The 20515-nt window shown below is 33.5% G+C and overlaps 1 protein-coding gene across 10 annotated transcripts in view; it reads left to right on the plus strand.

The window, feature by feature from the left end:
- Positions 1-20515, plus strand: part of LOC148624274 (hemicentin-1-like) — a 96786-nt gene that overhangs the window by 11104 nt on the left and 65167 nt on the right. For 9 of the 10 annotated variants that reach the window (XM_088566913.1, XM_088566915.1, XM_088566918.1 and 6 more), the window contains exons 4-8: positions 5137-5451; positions 7728-8036; positions 14162-14470; positions 17960-18268; positions 19325-19633. In XM_088566913.1, coding sequence (XP_088423039.1) covers positions 5137-5451; positions 7728-8036; positions 14162-14470; positions 17960-18268; positions 19325-19633 — 1551 coding nt within the window. The remainder of the gene's footprint in view (positions 1-5136; positions 5452-7727; positions 8037-14161; positions 14471-17959; positions 18269-19324; positions 19634-20515) is intronic. The other variant, XM_088566916.1, reaches the window with a different exon arrangement.

Genomic DNA, 20515 nt, shown 5'->3' on the forward strand with positions numbered 1-20515 from the left:
CCATCTATGAAAAAAAAATTCCTGAACCTCAATTATATAATTTAAAGGTAAGGTATGTCCTTCAAAATGCAAGGGAGTGGCAAACAGGTTTTCTCAATTTAGTTTGAAGGTCATTTGTTTATTCATGTGCCTAACCATGGGTGTTATGTATTTATTTATATATTGTATAAGGGTAGACCTTCAAGTAATTGTGTAAGGGATTAAAATTTCTTAATATCTTCTTTCAACACTAAAACTTGTATTGGATAATGATATAGACCTTTCCCCTCACTGTTGGATACAGCCAACCTTCTAATAGTACACAATGACATGCGTGTCATGAACATGATAGTTTTTGAAATAATCCTTAGCACCTTTTCAATACAGTTATTTTCATGTTCAATTTAGATATAGTGTTCATTTGTGAAAAAGCATTATCAGCAAGTTTGTTTAATCTACTAACTATTCATTTGCATCAGAATGCTGAGACACAATGGCCTGGGGCTAGAGTTTTCATTTGTCTGCATTATGATATGACTGTCTGCTCTAGTTTATCCTTATGTAAAGCTTATCTGCAAAACTTGATGTTTCCAGGTCTCTGAGTTTCATAGCATTCATTTTCCTGCAGGAGTCTTCATTAAAGCTTTATATCATGCTTGCTGGTTTGTCCAGGACATCCCTAGTCCATCACCAGTTTTGTTAAATGCATTTCTGTCAGTTTTACTTGATCATGTTAATTTTATTTCTAGATTTTTCATGACCAAAATACTTACCTACAAAAGCAGCCATCATAAAAACTTGAATGTGGTGATGCCACCTTTTCAGTTATTTTCCGTCATCTCTTAGTTTATAAACAAAATTGAGATGAAACAGTCTGTTGTTCATCATGGAGCTACTTAACCTGCTACATTTTATAGTTGTCATGTAAGCAAAAACAGCCGGACATTAAATGTTTCATGGTGAATTGTCAAAAATAACTATATATCATTCTTTTTGGAATTAGATGTTTTTGGGTAACTTTAAAGTTCTAATCTTGTTATGTAATTTTTACTAAAATCCCAACAATGTGTTGGATAGTAATCACATTGTAACCAGAACTTAGTATTTAAACCCTTATAATTGACTTCCTAATCCCTCCTAATATACATGGTTGTCTATAGAAGAAAATATCTATCAGTATTTTTTTATATAATGGGAAGCATTCAGTTTATGGAATAATTCAACCACACACATTGTTTTTTTACCCATCCACCAGTCCTTTTCTTGTTGTTGTAACTTCTGAAATAAAATTCATGAAATATGGCAGATTTTAAAGACACAATGATAATATGTACAAATTAGTTGGAAATATCCAATCTGCATATTTATATAGTCTGTTCCATTGAACTTTGATACATTCTTAAGTAACAGTCAATCATTGATTTTCCTTAGAACTGCTAAACTGGATGTAAGATTACTGTATGAAAATGTGGGTATGGATTTGAAATTCTGGTCTGTTTACATCACTGGTAGTTGTTTCTCATTGAACTATCCAAAAACACTGCTGAAGCAATTTGTTATTTATTTCCTCTCAAACTCCTGAGCTGAATTTTGTAAATGTGCATTATGACAATGATGTGCATTTGAAATAAAAATGTCCCCAAAATTATGCAGCAAGTCAGATGAAATGAAAGGAAATAATAGTAATACATACATTGTAACTTTTTTAGCTCACCTGGTCTTAGGCAATTGCCATCACTTGCCGTCTGTTGTATGTATTCTGTCCTTGTTAACTTTTTTTTTTAAAGACTTCTCTTGTGGAACCACTCTGTGGGTTATTACCAAATTGGTCACCAGCATCCTTAGGGTATCTACTTTGATTATATAGATCAAGTGTAAAATATGCCCCCCTTACTTTTTAGACCACAGGGTCAAGTCATCAATTTAAAAAAAAACTATAAGAGATGCTGGAAAATAAATGTGACTTTCATTCTTTAGCTTGGGGAGTTTTAACAAAAGTTGTAGTTGAAGTATGACTCCTTGTTATAGTTATTGCCCTCGAAAGGTGAAAAATTACTTTTTATGCAGTTTTTTAGCCAATACCTTGATAACTGTGATAGATGAAAAAGTTGTCAATATTAGCAAAAAAAAATACTGAAGAATCAGCACCAGGATGATTCAAATACGTCAAAATCCCAAAACATGGCCTAAATGTGAACACATGAAACAGAGACAATCTACATTATAACACAATGTAGTGAACCAAATTTTATATACTTTCAAGAACAAGATACACACCTTCCCAAATGCACTCTTAACCATGAAAATGCATTAAATTATTCTGTACATCTGTATGCATTTATCATACTGAGAAACCAAATTCATACTTAGAAGAGGAACACTACCTTAGGTGCCCATTTATGCAAGTTCAACACATATCAAACTTCTGTCACATCTTTTCCATTATTTTCACTGTCGACACCTCTGTGTAAGTTTCATGGAATTTAAAAAACTACATGTATTAAATACATGTATATGTACATCTTGTCTTAATATACATTTGTATCTTACAAGTTAACAAGTTGGTGAGTATATACAGTTAAAACCTGTAACATTTTTGTAAACACAAACACATGACTATAATAAATCTATTAAAATAACTGCATTTAAACGAAGTAAAACATAAGTACACAATATTTACATAAACACAATATTCAATAATAAAAACATGAAAGATGTAAAAAATGAAAATACATGTGAACACAAAAATGAAAGAAAACAAAAGTATATTGTATATGGGGGGAGCCCGGCAGATACTGTATAAATTTTGTCTAATCTTAATACCTTGGGGGGAGTCCAGCAGGCACACCTACATCCTAAATCTTAGTGTCTGGGGGGGGGAGCCCAGCAGACATGCCTACAACCTTATCTTAGTACATGGGGAAGCCCGGCAGGCACACCTACTGATGTTTGGAAGCTACAGACTAGATATCTGGGGGTAGCCCGGCAGATGCCACAACTGATTTCTAAACATTGAAAAAACTTTAAGGGAGTAAAAGATAACCTGGGGGGAGCCCAGCAGGTTAATAACATAAAAGCATTTGTGCAGTCTGAATTGGGGATTGTAATTCCAGAAAAATGGAATTGAAAACGCCAAAAGGAGTATAACGAGTGCCCCCAAGTTGAATCAAATATAAAAGATTATACACAAATCCTTAGGATAAGGGAAACAAGATGTCAGAAGAAAAAAAATTAAAGTACTAGCAGTTTGTACTCCAACAAGAAACTAGTAGTGACATCATGTCAGTTGAAGAAATGATCTATGGAATTAGGGCTACCAAAGTTTACATATGGTTGAAGTAAAGACAACTTTTTTTTATAGATATTGTCCTTGAAAGGGGAATAAATGATTCCAAGCTCCTGGGAGCCTCTAGTTGTGTTTAGTTCATATTCTTCAATTTGTATAAATCAATATTTCATTCACAAAAAAACAAATGACAATAATTTTGATATAAGTTCTTAAATCATATCGTAAGCCTGTGAAAAAAATTCCTGCCCAAAACTTTTTTAACAGAACAAACACATATTTGTTGGCACATATGACATATGTACCAGTATATGAAAACCTCACCTCTGGTACATAGTTCTGCTTATTGGCCTAGGTGATTGTTTATTCAGTATTTTAGCTGTGGATACAGTAAGTAAATTTTCAAAATTGGAAAACTATAGGGGTACAAAAAATTGCAGAACACTTATTAGGCTTAACTATTAACAATTCTTGTTTTTGTCTTGTTGGTTCTGTAGACAGATTTTTTGTCTCATTGGTTCCATAGTCAGATTTTAAAGTAGATAAATTTTTACCCTTTTGTCTGTAGATGATTGTACAATGGTTACAATAGTAATACCTTACTAGACCCTTAAGGGTTCAAATGGTGGTCTGGGTATGTTTATAGACAGCTGAATCTAAGATTTGTTTTAGAGGCCTAATATTTTAAACTTTGTGCAAAACAACTTAATAACACATTTATTGTGAAATGATTTTAAAAATGAATGTACATTTTATTTTGAATCACAAAAAATATATTCAGATGTACTGGAGCATTGAATCTTCTGGAAAATCCCAAGTTTAACATCTTAATGGACCATCAAATGGGAAAACCTTAGTTAAAAATTGTTGGTTTTATCTATTGATATGTAAGGTTGATGGGTTTTATAATTGTAATTGATAAAATGAACGAATTGTGATGTTTTTTTTTATCTTTTCTAAAAGCACTGTGTAGGTGGAAAACAGGGTCATGTGAAGCTGTGTAAATAAGCTAGTTTACTTAACTAAATCTAGAAATTTGATTCATGTACAAAAATGTTTAATGTCCAAAGTACACGAAGTAGTAGTAGTAGTAACTCAGTCCAGTTAAGTGCATTTTGGACATAGACAAAAAAATTGAATTCTTATTAAAATAAAAAGCCATAGAAAATGAGTGTAACTAAACCAATTTTTAAACTTAGATGAAATTTATTATACCCCTAGCTTTACATCAGTTGGTTTCTCGTGTGAATGCAAGTCTGAATATTACGATAATATATCTTAAGAATGAATTTTCGTGCAATATTTTATTCTGTCATGTTTTTTTTTGTTTATTTGAGATAAATGTGAGGTAAGTATGGATGATATCTCTGTGTATAGTGATGTACACCTTAAGATTTCCCATATCTTTTAAGAAAAAAAAATGAGTATCCTTTGATAAAGATAGATATCAGCATGGATAGATAATTTGAAAGTGAGAACAGTTAAAGTACCACAAACCTTCAGATGATACATTTATTATCCTTGAAGTATTAAAAAAAACATCATCTGGTCAGACAATTTTTTTATATTGAATAGATGTAGTTATGATTATATGATTTTAATTTAAAATATAAAAAATAGAAAATACATTATGTAATGACTAAAACATGGATAGCATAACATGTTTCTTTACTTACTATGTATATAACATTACCAAAGTTAAAATAAAAGTAGTAAGACCTGGATTTTTGTATTTAAAAATAAAAAAAGGGCAGGATGATAAACAAACGGTATCATCCACAAGTCAGAAAGCTGTGAAACACAAGGGAGCAGCTCATTAACATCGAGGTTATATGAAGTCCTGGTTTAATTTGTATTATTTTCATTTTCAGTACCAAATGCTCCAACTGTATCTGTCAGTCAGGGATCCTATAGTGTCCAATCTGGTAATTCTGTAACTCTTGGATGTAGTATCACCTCTGGGTTAACTATCACTGAGGTGTACTGGCAGAGAACTGTTCAAAATACTGTCACAGTCATCAGATCCACCACAAATGTTAACAAGTACCAAGGTGTGACAACACAAACCCCATCACTGACCATTCTGAACACTGACAGTGGAGATTCTGGAAACTATGTTTGTTATGCTACCAATTCAGCTGGTACCTCTAGCAGTACTACCACCACATTGAGTGTCACAACATTCAGTAAGTATATTATACCTGTTGATAATATAATTTGCATTCTTAGTCTCAGTTTTAAAAAAATCTTCTCCTCTGGACTGTTAAGAACCAAACTAAGTATAAATGTTTCTCAGTGTATTTTACCTAGAACTGATGTGGGAATTGTTTATCTGTTGACAAAAGTAGCTTCTGATATTTGAAATAGACCATAGGGGTCTGTCACCAGTTTTTGCCTATTTTGGCCTTTCAGTCTGATGAGATTTTATTTTCCCTTCAAGTTTCAAGTAAATCTTGAAGACCTGTTTAAGAGTTGTTCCCCCTTTATGTCATTCTTACCATTGTTTTGCTCACTGTGCCCAAAGGGCTAATTAGAACAAAACTTGGTATGAATTTTCCTTTGGGTATTCTGCATAGAACTTATTCGGGGATTTTTCGCTTATATTTCCTAAACCATTTTAGCAAAATTATGACAGGGGTAAAAGTGTTAAGCATGATGAGATTTACCTGTGGTCAAATTTTTCTGAAAATCTGTTAAGGCATGTTGGACTTATTACCTTTTATAATACCATTTTGTTATCTTTCAAAAATTTTCTCCTCAAATACCACTGGACAGAACTAAATGAAAATTGATATGATTGTTCCTTAGCTTTTACAAGAAATGGTTGTGGCTTATCAAGCCAAGTGAGCCATTCAGACTCAAAGTAGGCTCTTTAGTGCCTCTTGTTTAAAAACTTTTGCTATTTTATTGTTATCATTTCTAAACTCAACTTCTTTTAAACTTTATAACAGATTCTTTCCAAACTTTGTAAACATTTTCTGAGGGTGTTGTGCATAGAAATTTTGTGAGGATTTTTGATTTGTTGACAAACATTGCTGCTGTTACTAAAAATAGACAGCAGGAGTCAAACTGCAGTTTTTACTCGGAAGTCATGTGTCTTCTGAGTCTTAAAACCATCTGATGTCAATCAAAGGACTTCAGGTTTAAAAGTACTACCACCGCGGAACAGATCTGGCGGATGAATATTAAAATGTATCAAATTGACTATATCGTATAAATACATTGCCCATTTTTAAAGTATAAATGATTGTCAAAGAAAAAAATACATATATAGAAGTTTGAACTATATTTTATTACTGCCTTTTATATCCATATATGGATTACACATGATCTGTAAAGTTTGAACCTAAAAATAGGTTGTCAGGATTACACATTGAGAAAGAAAATAAAAACAAAATGAAACGAAACAAAAAAAAAAACAAAACAAAAAAACAAAAAAGAAGAAAACAAAACAAAATTTATATTGAAATTATGAATCATTAGAATTGTGTGGATATATAGTTCTTTTAGTGATGAAAGCGCTGATCCCGTTGTAAATAGTTTTTTTTAGAAATACAGAAAGAACAAATTACTATCAGTAGATTATTAAGTTTTTAAAATATCTATATATATCTCTTGATTTTCGAGGTTCAACACCATCAGTGCCTTGATTGCACAGAAGAAAACCTATGGTTTAAACAAATTCTTACTTGCATTACAGTATTCATCATGATGTAATTAAACCATGGCATTATTTTTGTGAAAATCTGTTGACCTGTGTTGGAGTTATTGTCCTTTTAGATATTTTTTGTTACTTTTCTGATGTTTTCATTTTTGAAGCCTGTAGTTGTAGTTATCATATGGGTTTAAAAATCGACAAATTGAAATTTGGTACCTAATGAAAAGTAAATGTCTCATTCGTTCATTTATATGATGGAGTTGTCAAGTCTATTCAAATATAAGGAATCTCTGCAATTATATTTTTTTCCTTTCACCATGAAAATAAATGTACTTTCACAGTGATCAGTCTTTTTTAGCGAAATTAATTTTCTTGCCTATTATCACTGTTGATATTAGAATCTATGTCATGAAAGATTGAATAATATTTAGTTAAATGTGAATGAAATGCAGAGTAAAATGATAACATTGATTTTTTCATTGAGGACAATGTTAGTGTGTTGTATAGGTTGATTAAAATGTGCAATATGGAGTTTTCAAACAAAACTCAAAATTTAGGATGATATAAAAAAAGAAGACATATCTGTTTCTTTTGAGCTTTGGTGGTGTATCCCCATGGTTCATCTATCTGTATCCTCAATGTGCACTGGTACACAGGGAATAATAAGTTCTGTTTATAATAAAAATAACCAAGCAAAACATTAAAATACATTAGCCCCTCCTTCCCAAGTATAGATAAGATTTCTAGAGAAGGGAACAAATTAATATTAGTTGAATAATATGAAATTTTAAAAATATTTTTTAGCTTCACCTACAGTCACTGTTGCCCAGAATTCCTACTCAGCAAATGCAGGAAATTCCATCACATTAGGATGTACCATCTCATCATCTACAACCATCACAGATGTCTATTGGCAGAGAAATGCTGGAGGTTCAGTAACCACCATTAGATCCAACACCAATGTAAACAAGTACTCTGGTGTCACTGCCAATAATCCATCTCTGACAATCAGTAGTCTGAGCAGCAATGATATAGGAAATTATGTTTGTTTTGGCTCCAATGCTGCAGGAACGGGTCAGAGTGGCACAACAACACTTAATGTAATTGTTAACAGTAAGTTGACATTAAACTCATTCTCAAGAGCCCCGTGCAAGGTTGAAAGAATAGGCCTGCAGCAGCGCTAAGCTTGTCGTAAAAGGCGACTAAATAGTGCTCAGAACCCTAGCTGGGGGCTAGGGCGCTCTGCCCACAGAGCAACTGGGATGTGTGCCCCAGGTGGTGGAATGGGGTACCCCTGGCGTGTTACATGCTGGGGTTGTCAGGCTATAATACGGAAAACCTGACCGCAAACCATAGTGGTGCACCGTGTTGGGAAAGATGCCACGTTCCTCGCATGTTAAAGAACCCTACTGTGGTATTCTCTCGGAGTAGGAACCATAGGGCTCCGCCACAGGAGGCAAAATTGTCCGACCCTACCCACCCCTCCCTATTTCCAGTGGCAATCAAAATTTGTCGACCCCATTGTCCTTGTGTCCCATCCCTTTTTCATTTCATCATCATTTCATGTTCATTTTATCATCAATTTCATGTTCATGGTCTGAATATAGCTGAAATATTGCTGCTCGGACGTTAAACCCCAACAAACAAAAACATTCTCAAGAACTTAATCATACATAAATTTACAGTATACCTTCTTCAACATGTAGTCAGTTTTGGGCTTCTTGCTTCTTGCATATTGCTTTTTATCTTTTATCTAAATTTGACCTGCTGCATCATTCACAATCTAGGTTTCAGCCAAATCACTCCTGACAATAATCACTCAAAAATATTACAGATCAATGGTTACAAGACATAAAAGGCCTTTGATGTAATTGATCTTGATATTCTTGTAGAAAACCCAAAATTTATTAATTTTGTAACAGATCTGTGAATTTTTTAAAATCCTATCTTACTGGACGAACACAACAAGTAAACATCCACAATGCCTCATCAGAAAGAAAGATTAATTGAATATGGTGTTCCACAAGGTTCAATCCTTTGCCTTCTGCTATTTGTATTATTCATCAATGGCTTACCTTTATGTGTTAATAACAGTAAATCTGACTTACATGCAAATGACAATACTTATGTACTTGTATAAGCTAATTGGAACAAAACAAAGAATGTCATCAAAAACTTGTCCACTAGAAATGAAAATTCTATCAGAAGTGATAAACAATTCATCATGTAAAACAGTACTTGGTGTAAAATATTGAACATGGTCTGACTTGGAGAGAACAAATTTACACTATCTGTAAAAAATGTCACTTAGAATTTATTTACTGTCTACATCAAATATTTTCTTGTACTGAGGCAAGGAAAACTTTCTATCGTGGTTACATACTACCTCTGATAGATTACTGTTGTATTATGTCTGATAGATGTAACAATGAGAATTTGAATAAACATTACAACTGCAGAAGAGAGTAGCTAGATCAATAGTAGATGTTGATCCTATGTCACCTTCTGTCCCATTATTAAAACAACTTTGTATTATGAATTTTGACCATAGGATATTTGCTTATGCATAAAATAACTAAAGGCCTAGCTCCAAAATATCTAGTAGATAAGTTCAACTACTGGTATGCTTCTAAAAAACCATGTTTACTTAGTGAGAACCAAATACAGTTAAGCGGTAAGTTTGCAGTCCCAAAACCTGAGAGTGAATTTTACAAAAAGGCTTTTGAATATTCTGGTTCAATTCTATGGAATGAATTACCCAGTAATTTATGTAATATTGTAATTCAAATGGCTTTAAACATAAAATCAGACATTATTTAAGTGACAAGTGATTTTTGTACTGACATATACATCTTTGTCTATAATACAGGTACATATTTGGATGTTTTTTTGTTTGGGTTGTTTATTTGTTTTTTTATACGACCACAAAAAAATTTGCAATTGTGTAATGTTATGGCACAGTCATCTTCAGTGGTGGCCGTGGCGGCATCTTCTTCTGGGGACACTTTGTTTCTGTGCAATAATTTTAGTTTGGCTGACTAATTGTTTTGTAATTTTTATATGATTTTATTAAGTACTAAAGGAAAGATCCATTTTAATTTGGGCTTTGTGACCACTTTATTTGTAGAAAAAGGGGCTAAAATTGGAAAAAAAAATCCCTGCCTGCATTTTCCAAATCAGATTTCAGATATCTCTTACTGTTTTCAAGTTATAAATGTGCACTTGTCAATTTATAAAATGTCGTATTAACATCCATCATTAGTTTAATTGAAATATTAACAGTAATATGATTGATCAAAGAAAGATCACGCACTGTCGAGACTATTCAAAAACTTTATTTCTTCAACCTTGAGAACCACGAAAATTAATACCTGCTAACATGTTGACTTTCCAGAAACTGCGAAAATTAGCTGCCGCGAAAATTAATACAATTACAGTATCTGGCTGTCTGACTACATTGTTGTTGTTTTGCAATCAATCGTTGATCAAATATTTTGTGGTAGTCATGCACCAATTTCTGCTGCCATTAGTTCAAGTTGAGGCAGTGTGAGTTTCTCAATGGTTCTACTCTTGTCTTAGCCATTACAATTGAACTTTCTTTCCCTTACATACATACGCTACGGCTCCATATGCTTTTACACTTGCGTCTACAAATACATGTAGATCATCTGAGTTGTTGCTATCTGTAAAGTAGTGTCTCAGTAATGTAGTTTGTGTAGCTTTACTGATGTCTTTCTTCAAATTTGTCCAATCGGTGTGTATCTTTCCTTTTAAGGGTAAATCCCATTCTGATCCAAGTTTCCATATCTCCTGCAGTAATATTTTGGCTCCTATCGTAACTGGGCTGAGAAATCCTAACAGGTAATAAATTCTTGATGAGTATCGAAGAATCTCTCTTTTAGTAACAAGGTTTCCAACTACTTTTTCTTTCTCTTGGTAGAATAGTTCTTCTGTTTTGTAGTTCCATCTCAAGCCTAGTATTTTGATGAATTTGTCTTTGTCTAAAACTTGTTCATGCTCGACTAATTCTCATACTTTTTGGCTGTTAGAAGTTCATGATCTAAAGTTGAATCCAGCCTCGCTCATCAAACTTCTGGATTCTCAGAAATATGACAATGCGTTGTCCTTGTTGGATATGCTGCTTAGAATGTTGTCAACATATAGATCCTGTTCAAGTAATTTTGCTGTTTTATTTTCAGACTTCCGTAATTGTTTCAGTAAAATGGCATTCAAAATGAATGGTGAGCACCTTGCTCCAAATAAACTTAATTGACTGCGGACATCGGAAGGATGACTTAGCCATAGGAAGTGAGTGACATTTCTGTCCTCTTCACAAAGACCTACATGTAGCAATGCTTTTTCAATATCAGTAGTGATAGCAAAATGATTTAATCTGAATCTTAACAAGATTTTTGATAAGTCATTGAGCTCTGGTGGCATAGACATGATGCAATTTTTGAGACTGAGCTGTCCTGATGATGTTTTACAGCTACAGTCATACACTATTCTTATTGGTGTTGTACTAGAGTCTTTTTTGTATACCGGGTGATGCAGAAGATAGTGTATTCAGTTCTCTGTCAAGCTTGTCTCTCCACTTACTTTCTCGATAAATCCACGGCGCTCTTGCTCTTGGAGAATTGTGGTTGGTTGCCAACTCGTTACATTCTTGTTTCCATGTTAATTTTGCATAATAGCGGTTTTCTCTAAATTCAGTGGATGACTCTTAGTATTCTTGTAAATAACTACTTTCTCTTTCTTCTTTTGCTGATGTATCTATGCCATGAGATTCAAGGTTCTAAAATTTCTGTAGGTTTATTCTTCAGTCTTGTGTGATAATAGTACGTTTAATGTGTATGTTTGATGAATTAGGATCGTTTGAGTTCATCTTTCTTCGTCGTATCGGTCCTGAGAGTAGAATAGCCTAGCTTCAATTTCACTGCAGTAGGTCCATTTCCTCTGACTACTTCATCTTCTACAAAGTCCCAATAATAATGGGCTCCTATCAATACTGAAATTTTGAACATATCTTCTTCAGTTATTGGATGAGGCAGTCGCAACCCTCACAAATATGCCATGTTTCCATTGACTTGTTCAATATAATTTTGTAGAGGAACTGCTATCGATGATACTACTAATTTCTCAATCAGGATTTTCTGTCTAGACTCAGTTTCAATGTAAATGATAGCTTTTCATGGCTCTTGAAAGCTGTACCGTTCTCAATATCATTGCTTTTCAAGTTCAGTTTGATTGCTAGGTAACGAATGATCTTTGGGCACTTTTGTCAAAAAGTATGTGCGACAGCTGTTTTGAGGAGAATATTGGAATTTCTTCTTGTTGCGGAGTGAAATATTGAAGTGTCATCTTCTTTCGTTACGATTTTGTTGTCGTTTACTACGTTAACTGATACTGGTAAAGTATTAGTAGCATGACTTTTTTTGTCTTTCATATTTTCATTTTTGTTTGACTCGAATGTCGAGGAGTTGCTTGGACCATTACATACACTAGAATTGTGCCTTCTACTACAATGGCCGCAGGTACTTTTTGATTTTCAATCATTGACATGGTGATTTCCTAAGCAGTTAAAACAAAGGTTGTTGCACTTAACTATGGATACTCTAACTTATGGATCACATACCTTTGTACAATTTGTTGGTGCATCCATTTCTTTACAGTATACACATAGTTTCTCTGTAATGTGTCTTCGTTGGTACTTTATGTTGTTTTGTTGTGACTTAGCTCCTGTGTGCAATGTAGATGTGGTTGTGTATTGAGTGTCAATAAAATTCAATATTGATCCTTGTCCAACTTCCATAATCTGTATCTCTTTCAATATACTTTATCTCAACTCACTCAGCTTCCAACTTGTAGGACCATTTTCCTTGGCAAGATTTTTACGAACTTCAAACAGCAACTTCTTTATGATTATTGGCACTAACAGCGTCCTGTAGGAATCTTCTGCTAGACCTAGTGATTGTTACCCTCTATTGTAGGCTTCACACTTATCATAAAAGTGATCATAGACTTTTAACTGTATTCCTTGGTGATGGGATTTCTATTTTGTGTAGTTGCCGATTTCTATTTTGTGTAGTTGCCCGTATCGTTCCTTTAATACACTGATGGCTTCCATGTAATTTCCATATGTAAGTGAAAATCCTGTAATCATATACAACGCTTCCCTTGCAATTGAGATTTCAAGTAGTTGACTTCTCAAAGTTAGTCAGGATGGGGTTGAAATGAACTTCTGACTTATATGAGTCCCAAAACATCTGCCAGTCTAAGGTGCTTCCATTAAAAGTAGACATTAATAACTTTGGCAGTATATGATTACGTGTTGTACCATGTGGCATATTTCTACTGGTTTCCGATGCGGAATACATGTATCTCTGAGATGACAATTGTGGGTCATTGGGAGCATGGAAGTACATGTTCTGCAGGGTTTTACCTTCACTTGTTTGGAGATTGTTATACATGTTATGGTGGGTTTTACCTTCACACATTGGATGATTGTCATACATGTTATGGTGGGTTTTACCTTCACTCATTGGATGATTGACGTACATGTTATGGTGGGTTTTACCTTCACTCATTGGGTGTGTAGAAGGGACAAACTGTGGGCTCTCAACATTCAGAATTTCAATTGAAGAATGGATGATGTTTGAATGGGGTATAAGGTTTTAATTAAGTTTCAAAAAGTTATGAATATGTCTAAGTTTAGTTTCTAGATTGTTAGAATACTCATCTGTGTTGTCTATTTCTGTTTCAACGTCTTCTGGTCCCATTTCTTCAATATCTGTTTTTCTAAGAACTTTGCCTTCTCTTTCAAGTTTTTAGAAATCTTCTCTGCCAAATATTTGGTTCTCCTTCACTTCGTCGAATTTCCGTAATAATCTCGTTACTGCACTTTGTTCCCCGCGCAAATTGCTTTGAGCTTTTTCATTTTCTGATTTGTCGACAGTCCAGCACCACTAATTTTGGGGATTTGGCATTGATCGTGTTAAGACAAGAAAAACAGCGTGTGTAGTTTTACGTTTATGTTTCAATCTCCATTTTTTATGTTATGATGTCGTTGGCGTCACTGACGTCAACCATGGTTACAACTATGTTAATTTCCCGCAATATTCATGACATTAATATGAAATAGCTGTAGCGTAAAGACACTTCTGAATGTTGTATATTTAGAAAGGGACAAGTTGTGCCCAACATATTGTTTTTAATAAATTTTCTCATCTTTTGTTTAGATGCTCCCACTGTGACCATTACCCAGAATAGCTACTCAGTGAATGCAGGTAACAATATCAACTTGGTTTGTAGTGTCTCCTCAACAACAACCATCACTAATGTCTATTGGCAGAAAACTGTTGGAAGTACAGTGTCAACCATTACTTCTAATACTAACACAAACAAATATCAGGGTTCCACACCAAGTACACCAACTCTGACTATCATCAATGCTGATAGTAATGATGCAGGATCATATGTGTGTTTTGCCACCAATTCTGGAGGAACAGCAAACAGTGGAACAACTGTTCTCAGTGTTATACAACAGAGTAAGTATTCATCAAATTATTGTTTTCAATATAAGGTGACCTTTGCTTTGGTAGCAAGCTACAAATGGTATGACCTTTGATGAAGCCCTGAGATATTTTTATACCCCCTCATATAAAACTTAAGGAAGCATATAGGAATTACCTTGTCTGTTTGTCTGTTTCTTGTAAGCACAACTGGTCCTAAACAACTCCTGAGTTTTTGATGGTATTTTGCAGGAAGTAGCATTATGTGTATATGTGCATGAAGGAAAATGATTATTCCCAGGAGGCTCCAAGGGAAGATGGTTAAATTCAGGGTTCTATATTTTATAACCTTGTATGCACACTTCCTCCTTAACTGCTCCAGGGATTTGGGGAAATTTCATAGGAAGGTTGGGCATTGTATATAGATATGCATGAAATACAATTATTGTGGGAGGACTCACTCCAAAGGGAGATAACCCATCTATAGGGTTTAAATACAAAGTAAATTTTACTTGTTAAAACCTTGCCAGGACAACTCTCAGTAAGCCACCATAGGGATTTTTTTATAAAATTTTATTGAAAGGTTGGGCATTATATGGAGATGTGCATGAAGGAATATACAGGTAATTACTGTTGGATGTCCCCAAAAGGGATCTAATCTAACTAAAAGGTTTTGACAGCAATGGCTCATGAGAATGCAAAAGCAAGACTTACCTTTGAGAAGGTGCTGTTCAGAAATACAAAGTAAATTTTACTGTGTCTCTAATTGTTCATTGGAACATTTGTTTTCTGGTGATATAAGAATGAATTGAGTATCACCTGTAATGTAACTTTGCATTAAACCTCACACAACTGAAAATGTTGATGTTCTCTCATAATTTTGAGTTTGTTAAAAAAATTGTCCTCTTCTTCAACTTGTGAAGACGGTGCTCCCTGGTATTTGGAAAAAGAGCTGCATTTTACTCATGACAGGTGATATAAGAATGGATTGAGTATCACATGTATTATAACTTTGGTTGAGATATATATGAAGAAACCCAGCCTTTTAAATTAGGAGGTGTGCCCAAAGCTTGGTAGCTTAACCATAAAAACATTATTACAACTCACTTGGGTCTTGTTTATATACCTTCCAATAAATTAAATCAATCATCTTTATATACATCCTTGTTTATAATTTTATTCATGGATACAATAAGAAATAAAACAGATACCAAAAAATACCCACGAAAAATACCCACTAAAAATTATATGATAAATTTGGAATTTCCTTAATGAGCCTCTTTTCAGGCCTCTGAGCAAGCCAACTTACTAGACACCTATTTTGTGAGTGATAATTTATTGGATGATAGCTGTAATAGTTTTAGTTGATTTTTTGTAATACACCTGTAAATGATAAAAGCTCTAAATTGAGATACTAGACAATTGTTTACCTACATTAACCAGAGACCATTTTTCCAATTTTTGAATTTGTAAAGGGGAATGACTCCTGAATATTTACTGAAATATTTTTTTATATGATTTGCAAAAAAAAGGAATCTCATATGGTTGTTTTAGAATGCTTCTAGTAGCAGTTCTTGAAATAATTGGTTTTAATCTGGTAAATGCAATTGACAAACCACTTTTAAAACATATATATGAGTCTGGCCAATCCAATGGCAATATACACAACCCAAGAAGGGAAAAGAGTACTATAAGTAGTTATTTTTCTTCAACTCCAAAGAAGTGGTGATATTCTTTTGTATCTCTGTCTGTTAGTCCAAAACACATGTTGCACATTTCTCAGCAACTACATGTCACAGCCACTTGATACTTGATATGCAATTATACTATGCTAACCAAGTTGAGACCCTTCACAAACTTACTTTTCCTGACTTAATGGGTATTTTCAAGCCATTATGATGAATGACATCATTTTGTCACCCTTTTTCCCAGCAACTACTTGTCACAGCCACTTGATATTTTGATGCAAGGTTTATACAGGTATGTCAGATTTGAATATACTAAATAAATTAGGGTGCTGTCATCTTAACTTACAACTTAATAACCTTCAATTTTATATCAAAAGAATCGAACAAAGACTACACGATCAATTTAAGCAAAATTTAGTAGGCTTACTAGCTATGAATGAAAAACTGTCATTTTTCCGTAAAATATTTATTCTGTCTAAAAGACCCCCATATATTGAATTAAGTAAATCTAAAATAGAAAGATTATTATCAGTTAATTTCATTTGAGTGCACATGCACTAGAAATAGAAAGAGGTTGGTACATAGAGAGAAAAAAAAGGTATTTGTTAATCATGTAATAATGGGAACATAGAGGAAGAATATCATATCTTCTCGGTGTGCACCCACGACACACTGCAAAGAAATCAGTACAGAATGAAATTGACAACTATAGTTTAATTTCTTCATCAAAACCTCACCTCACACCAAGAGACATAGCATATATATATTAAACAGTAGCTCTATAGAAATACATTGTACTAAAAATAACTGTCAAATTCATGAATGAATGTTGGAATCGCAGGTCAACTTAATTTAACAGAAATTATATTAATATATAATGTTAAACTACAGATTATTATATGTTTTGATCAGATTTACACCACTGTCGCACCATGGTCATAAATTTAGTTTATATGTAATGTATATTACATATATACAGTATATATTGCAGAAGTTTTATGGTCGTCATCATGAACTCGTGGATCGTTATCGTGTGTCTGTCAGTGCCATGGGGGCTGATTTGTTTGATGGGTCATGGTTTTCCTTTCCTCATTTGTCTACCCCGGACTTGACTTTTTTATGAGCAACTCGGCAGGTGTTTCTAGAAAAGCAGAGGACGCTTACCCTACCGGTGCACCTGGTCCATGCTCCCAGTTTTTAGTGGAGTCCGAGTTGCTCATTTACTTTTGTTAATTTGTATGCATGATTTTAGTTACTATATGCTCTTTGTTGTGTGTGTCTGTTTTCCATGTCTGGTCTTCTTACCTCAATTACATTCTTTTGATTACCGCTATAACCCTGGTTTCCTTGATTACTCTTACATTGTTCTGTTTTTGTTCATGACATAACCATTTACTGTAAATGTATTTGTGCAAATAAAATTGTCTATTGTTTATTTAAGGATTAGATTTTTGGCTTCGGTGAATACAACTTGAATCATGTTTGTATTTTGACCATGTGGTTATGATGCCTATACTAAAATTCCAGGGGTATCACTATATGGATGGAACAATTTATAAATCCAGTTTTGATTATATTGACTATAGTAGGCATTTACTAACAGATTTATTTTTTACTAAATCTATTTTAGTATATAAACAACTATTAAAACTGCTTTCTGGTATTCAGGTAAAAGGTAACATATTATAATAAGATGTTGGCATTTGAGGAGATGAAACTTTCCTAATTACTTTTGCATATTTGATTTGCCTAGTGATACTATGTAGTGTAGTATGGTCCATGATTAATAGTGTAGTATGGTCCATGATTAAATTAAATCTATTCTTACTCTTTACAGGTATTCCAAGTGTCACTATTTCCCAGAATTCCTATTCAGCAAATGCAGGAAATTCCATCACATTGGGATGTACCATCTCATCATCTACAACCATCACAGATGTCTATTGGCAGAGAAATGCTGGAGGTTCAGTAACCACCATTAGATCCAACACCAATGTAAACAAGTACTCTGGTGTCACTGCCAATAATCCATCTCTGACAATCAGTAGTCTGAGCAGCAATGATGCAGGAAATTATATTTGTTTTGGCTCCAATGCTGCAGGAACGGGTCAGAGTGGCACAGCTGTTTTGACTGTGAACAGTAATAGTGAGTTTGACATAATATCCTAGTATAGAAATTCTGTAATCTAGAAATTTTTATTAATTTCCATTGTAAAATCCTCTTTGATTTTAAATGTTTCACAATATTTTTTTTCCTCTATTAAAGCACCATCCAAAATATATTTCACAATCCCAATAGTTTTTTAAGTCCTTATTTCTACATGGAAGATGGTATCTATTTCTCAGATGAATTGAATCTTTGGCAGTGCATCATACCAATTAGATATGCTAACATTTGAAACATTCCACCACTTCCTATGTAGAGATATGACTTATTCATTATAAGCCTCATAATGTTCCTTTTCCTATATTAATCTTTTTAGTTTATGAAGCATTTTTGTTTTGCCAGGCTTTGCCATTCTTTATCTTGTATTATAGTCCGGCTAATCCTTGTGATATACTTTTTTTAACCTTCCAAGAAACGATTATTACACCTTCTATTTGATTTTTTGTTCTGAATGAATTTGGGGTTTCCGTTGGTATCACCTACTTTGCCCCTGACCCATATATATGGTAAGGGGTATGTTGTATCCACAAATCTTCTTTAACTGCATGATGGAATTTTATCAAACTTTCAGGGAATATTTATTAGTTAATGCCATATTGTAATTTTTTTTTATCCAGTGAATTTGTTGTTTCCAATCACCTTAATTGACTTTGACATTGATTCAAATAAATGGTAAGGGGTACCAATGTTGTATCCACAACTCTTCCCTGGCTACATGATGGACTTTTATGAAACTTACCAGTATAGGGAATGATTATAAAAAGTACCAGAGAGCACCTGTTTTTTCATTTTTAAATCCGGAAGAATATTTGGTTTCCATTAGCACAATGCAGTTGTCTTTCATGAGGCACCCATTTTGTTTCAGAGGGAAATAGCCAGCTAGGGGTGGGTTATTCTTTTTTGAGCTATGCTTTACCCAATCAAAATGCTGTCATTTCTTTAGGGTATGCACTTATCATGTATTATATGTTATTCTTTGCAAAGATATAGGATAATTTCTGCACTTTTTCTTTTTTACTTATATAACTGTTGTAGATATTCCTATAGTCACTATAGGTCAACCAGATTATAATGTTGTTCAGGGACAAGCTGTAACACTTGTCTGCTCGGTAACTTCAAATTTTGCCATAACATCTGTGTCATGGACAAGAAATGTCTTAGGTGGCATAACCACTATCAATTCCAATACTGATCCAAGCAAATACTCTGGGAGCACACCAACCACTCCATCACTTACCATACAAAATGCTGATATTGGAGATGCTGGAAACTACATCTGTTATGTCAGTAATTCTGCAGGACAGGGACAGAGCTCTGTCACAACATTGACAGTTCTAGCACCAAGTAAGACTGTGGAGATCTGTCTAATTACATATAGGGCATGTGTCATGACATTGAAATGTTAAGTTGAATTTGCCATAACCAAGTAAATCAGAATTTACTTTTATAGATGTAACTAGCTAATTATCTACCTATATCATGGACATAGTCTCGTTTAAGTATATGGAATAAACAGTTCTGCAAAATTATCACCTATTTTTTCAGCATTCTCAGTGTAACAACTTTGAAAAAAAAAAGAAAAATGGATGATTACTTCCTTCCATTATCTAAATATTTTACAAATTTTATACAACAATGGGTTGGAAGGAGCTACATGTTTATAAAACTATCAATAAATTGATTCGCTGAATGATATATTTCATGAACTATTTTTTTATCATCTTTTCCCTTAAAATGATAACACGGACAGATGAATGTTAAAATATTATTGAAAAAATGATATAGAAGACTGTAAATCAAGTCAAAATTGTTGATTCGATAAGATATACAAATTTTAATTGAAAATTCATTCAATCCCTTAACACTGACAGATCTTGGAAAGTTGGAAAATTGATATGTAGAAATAAACACACACTCACAAACATTATTTTTTTCAAGAATTATAATATAATTACTTAAGTCTTCACTATAAAAATTCTTTTAAATTAAAGAAACTATGTGAACAGAGTTTGCCTTTTGTAATGGTTTGGTTTGAAGGGATAAAGAGTGGTATTGTTACTTCCTTAGCTACAATAATATCACTATATACATACAATATACTTACTGAGGCCACCATCAAATTTTATGATGAAGTAACCATTATATTAAATTGACCTTTGATTAAAAAAATTGTAACAAATTTCCTCTGCAATTTCTTGCCTGACATTTGAATTTTTTTCTTAAGCT

The sequence above is a fragment of the Perna viridis genome, chromosome 2, assembly GCF_037379345.1.
Source record: "Perna viridis isolate PV_CMFRI_1.1 ecotype Kerala chromosome 2, ASM3737934v1, whole genome shotgun sequence".
In the NCBI taxonomy this organism is placed as follows: Eukaryota; Metazoa; Mollusca; class Bivalvia; order Mytilida; family Mytilidae; genus Perna; species Perna viridis.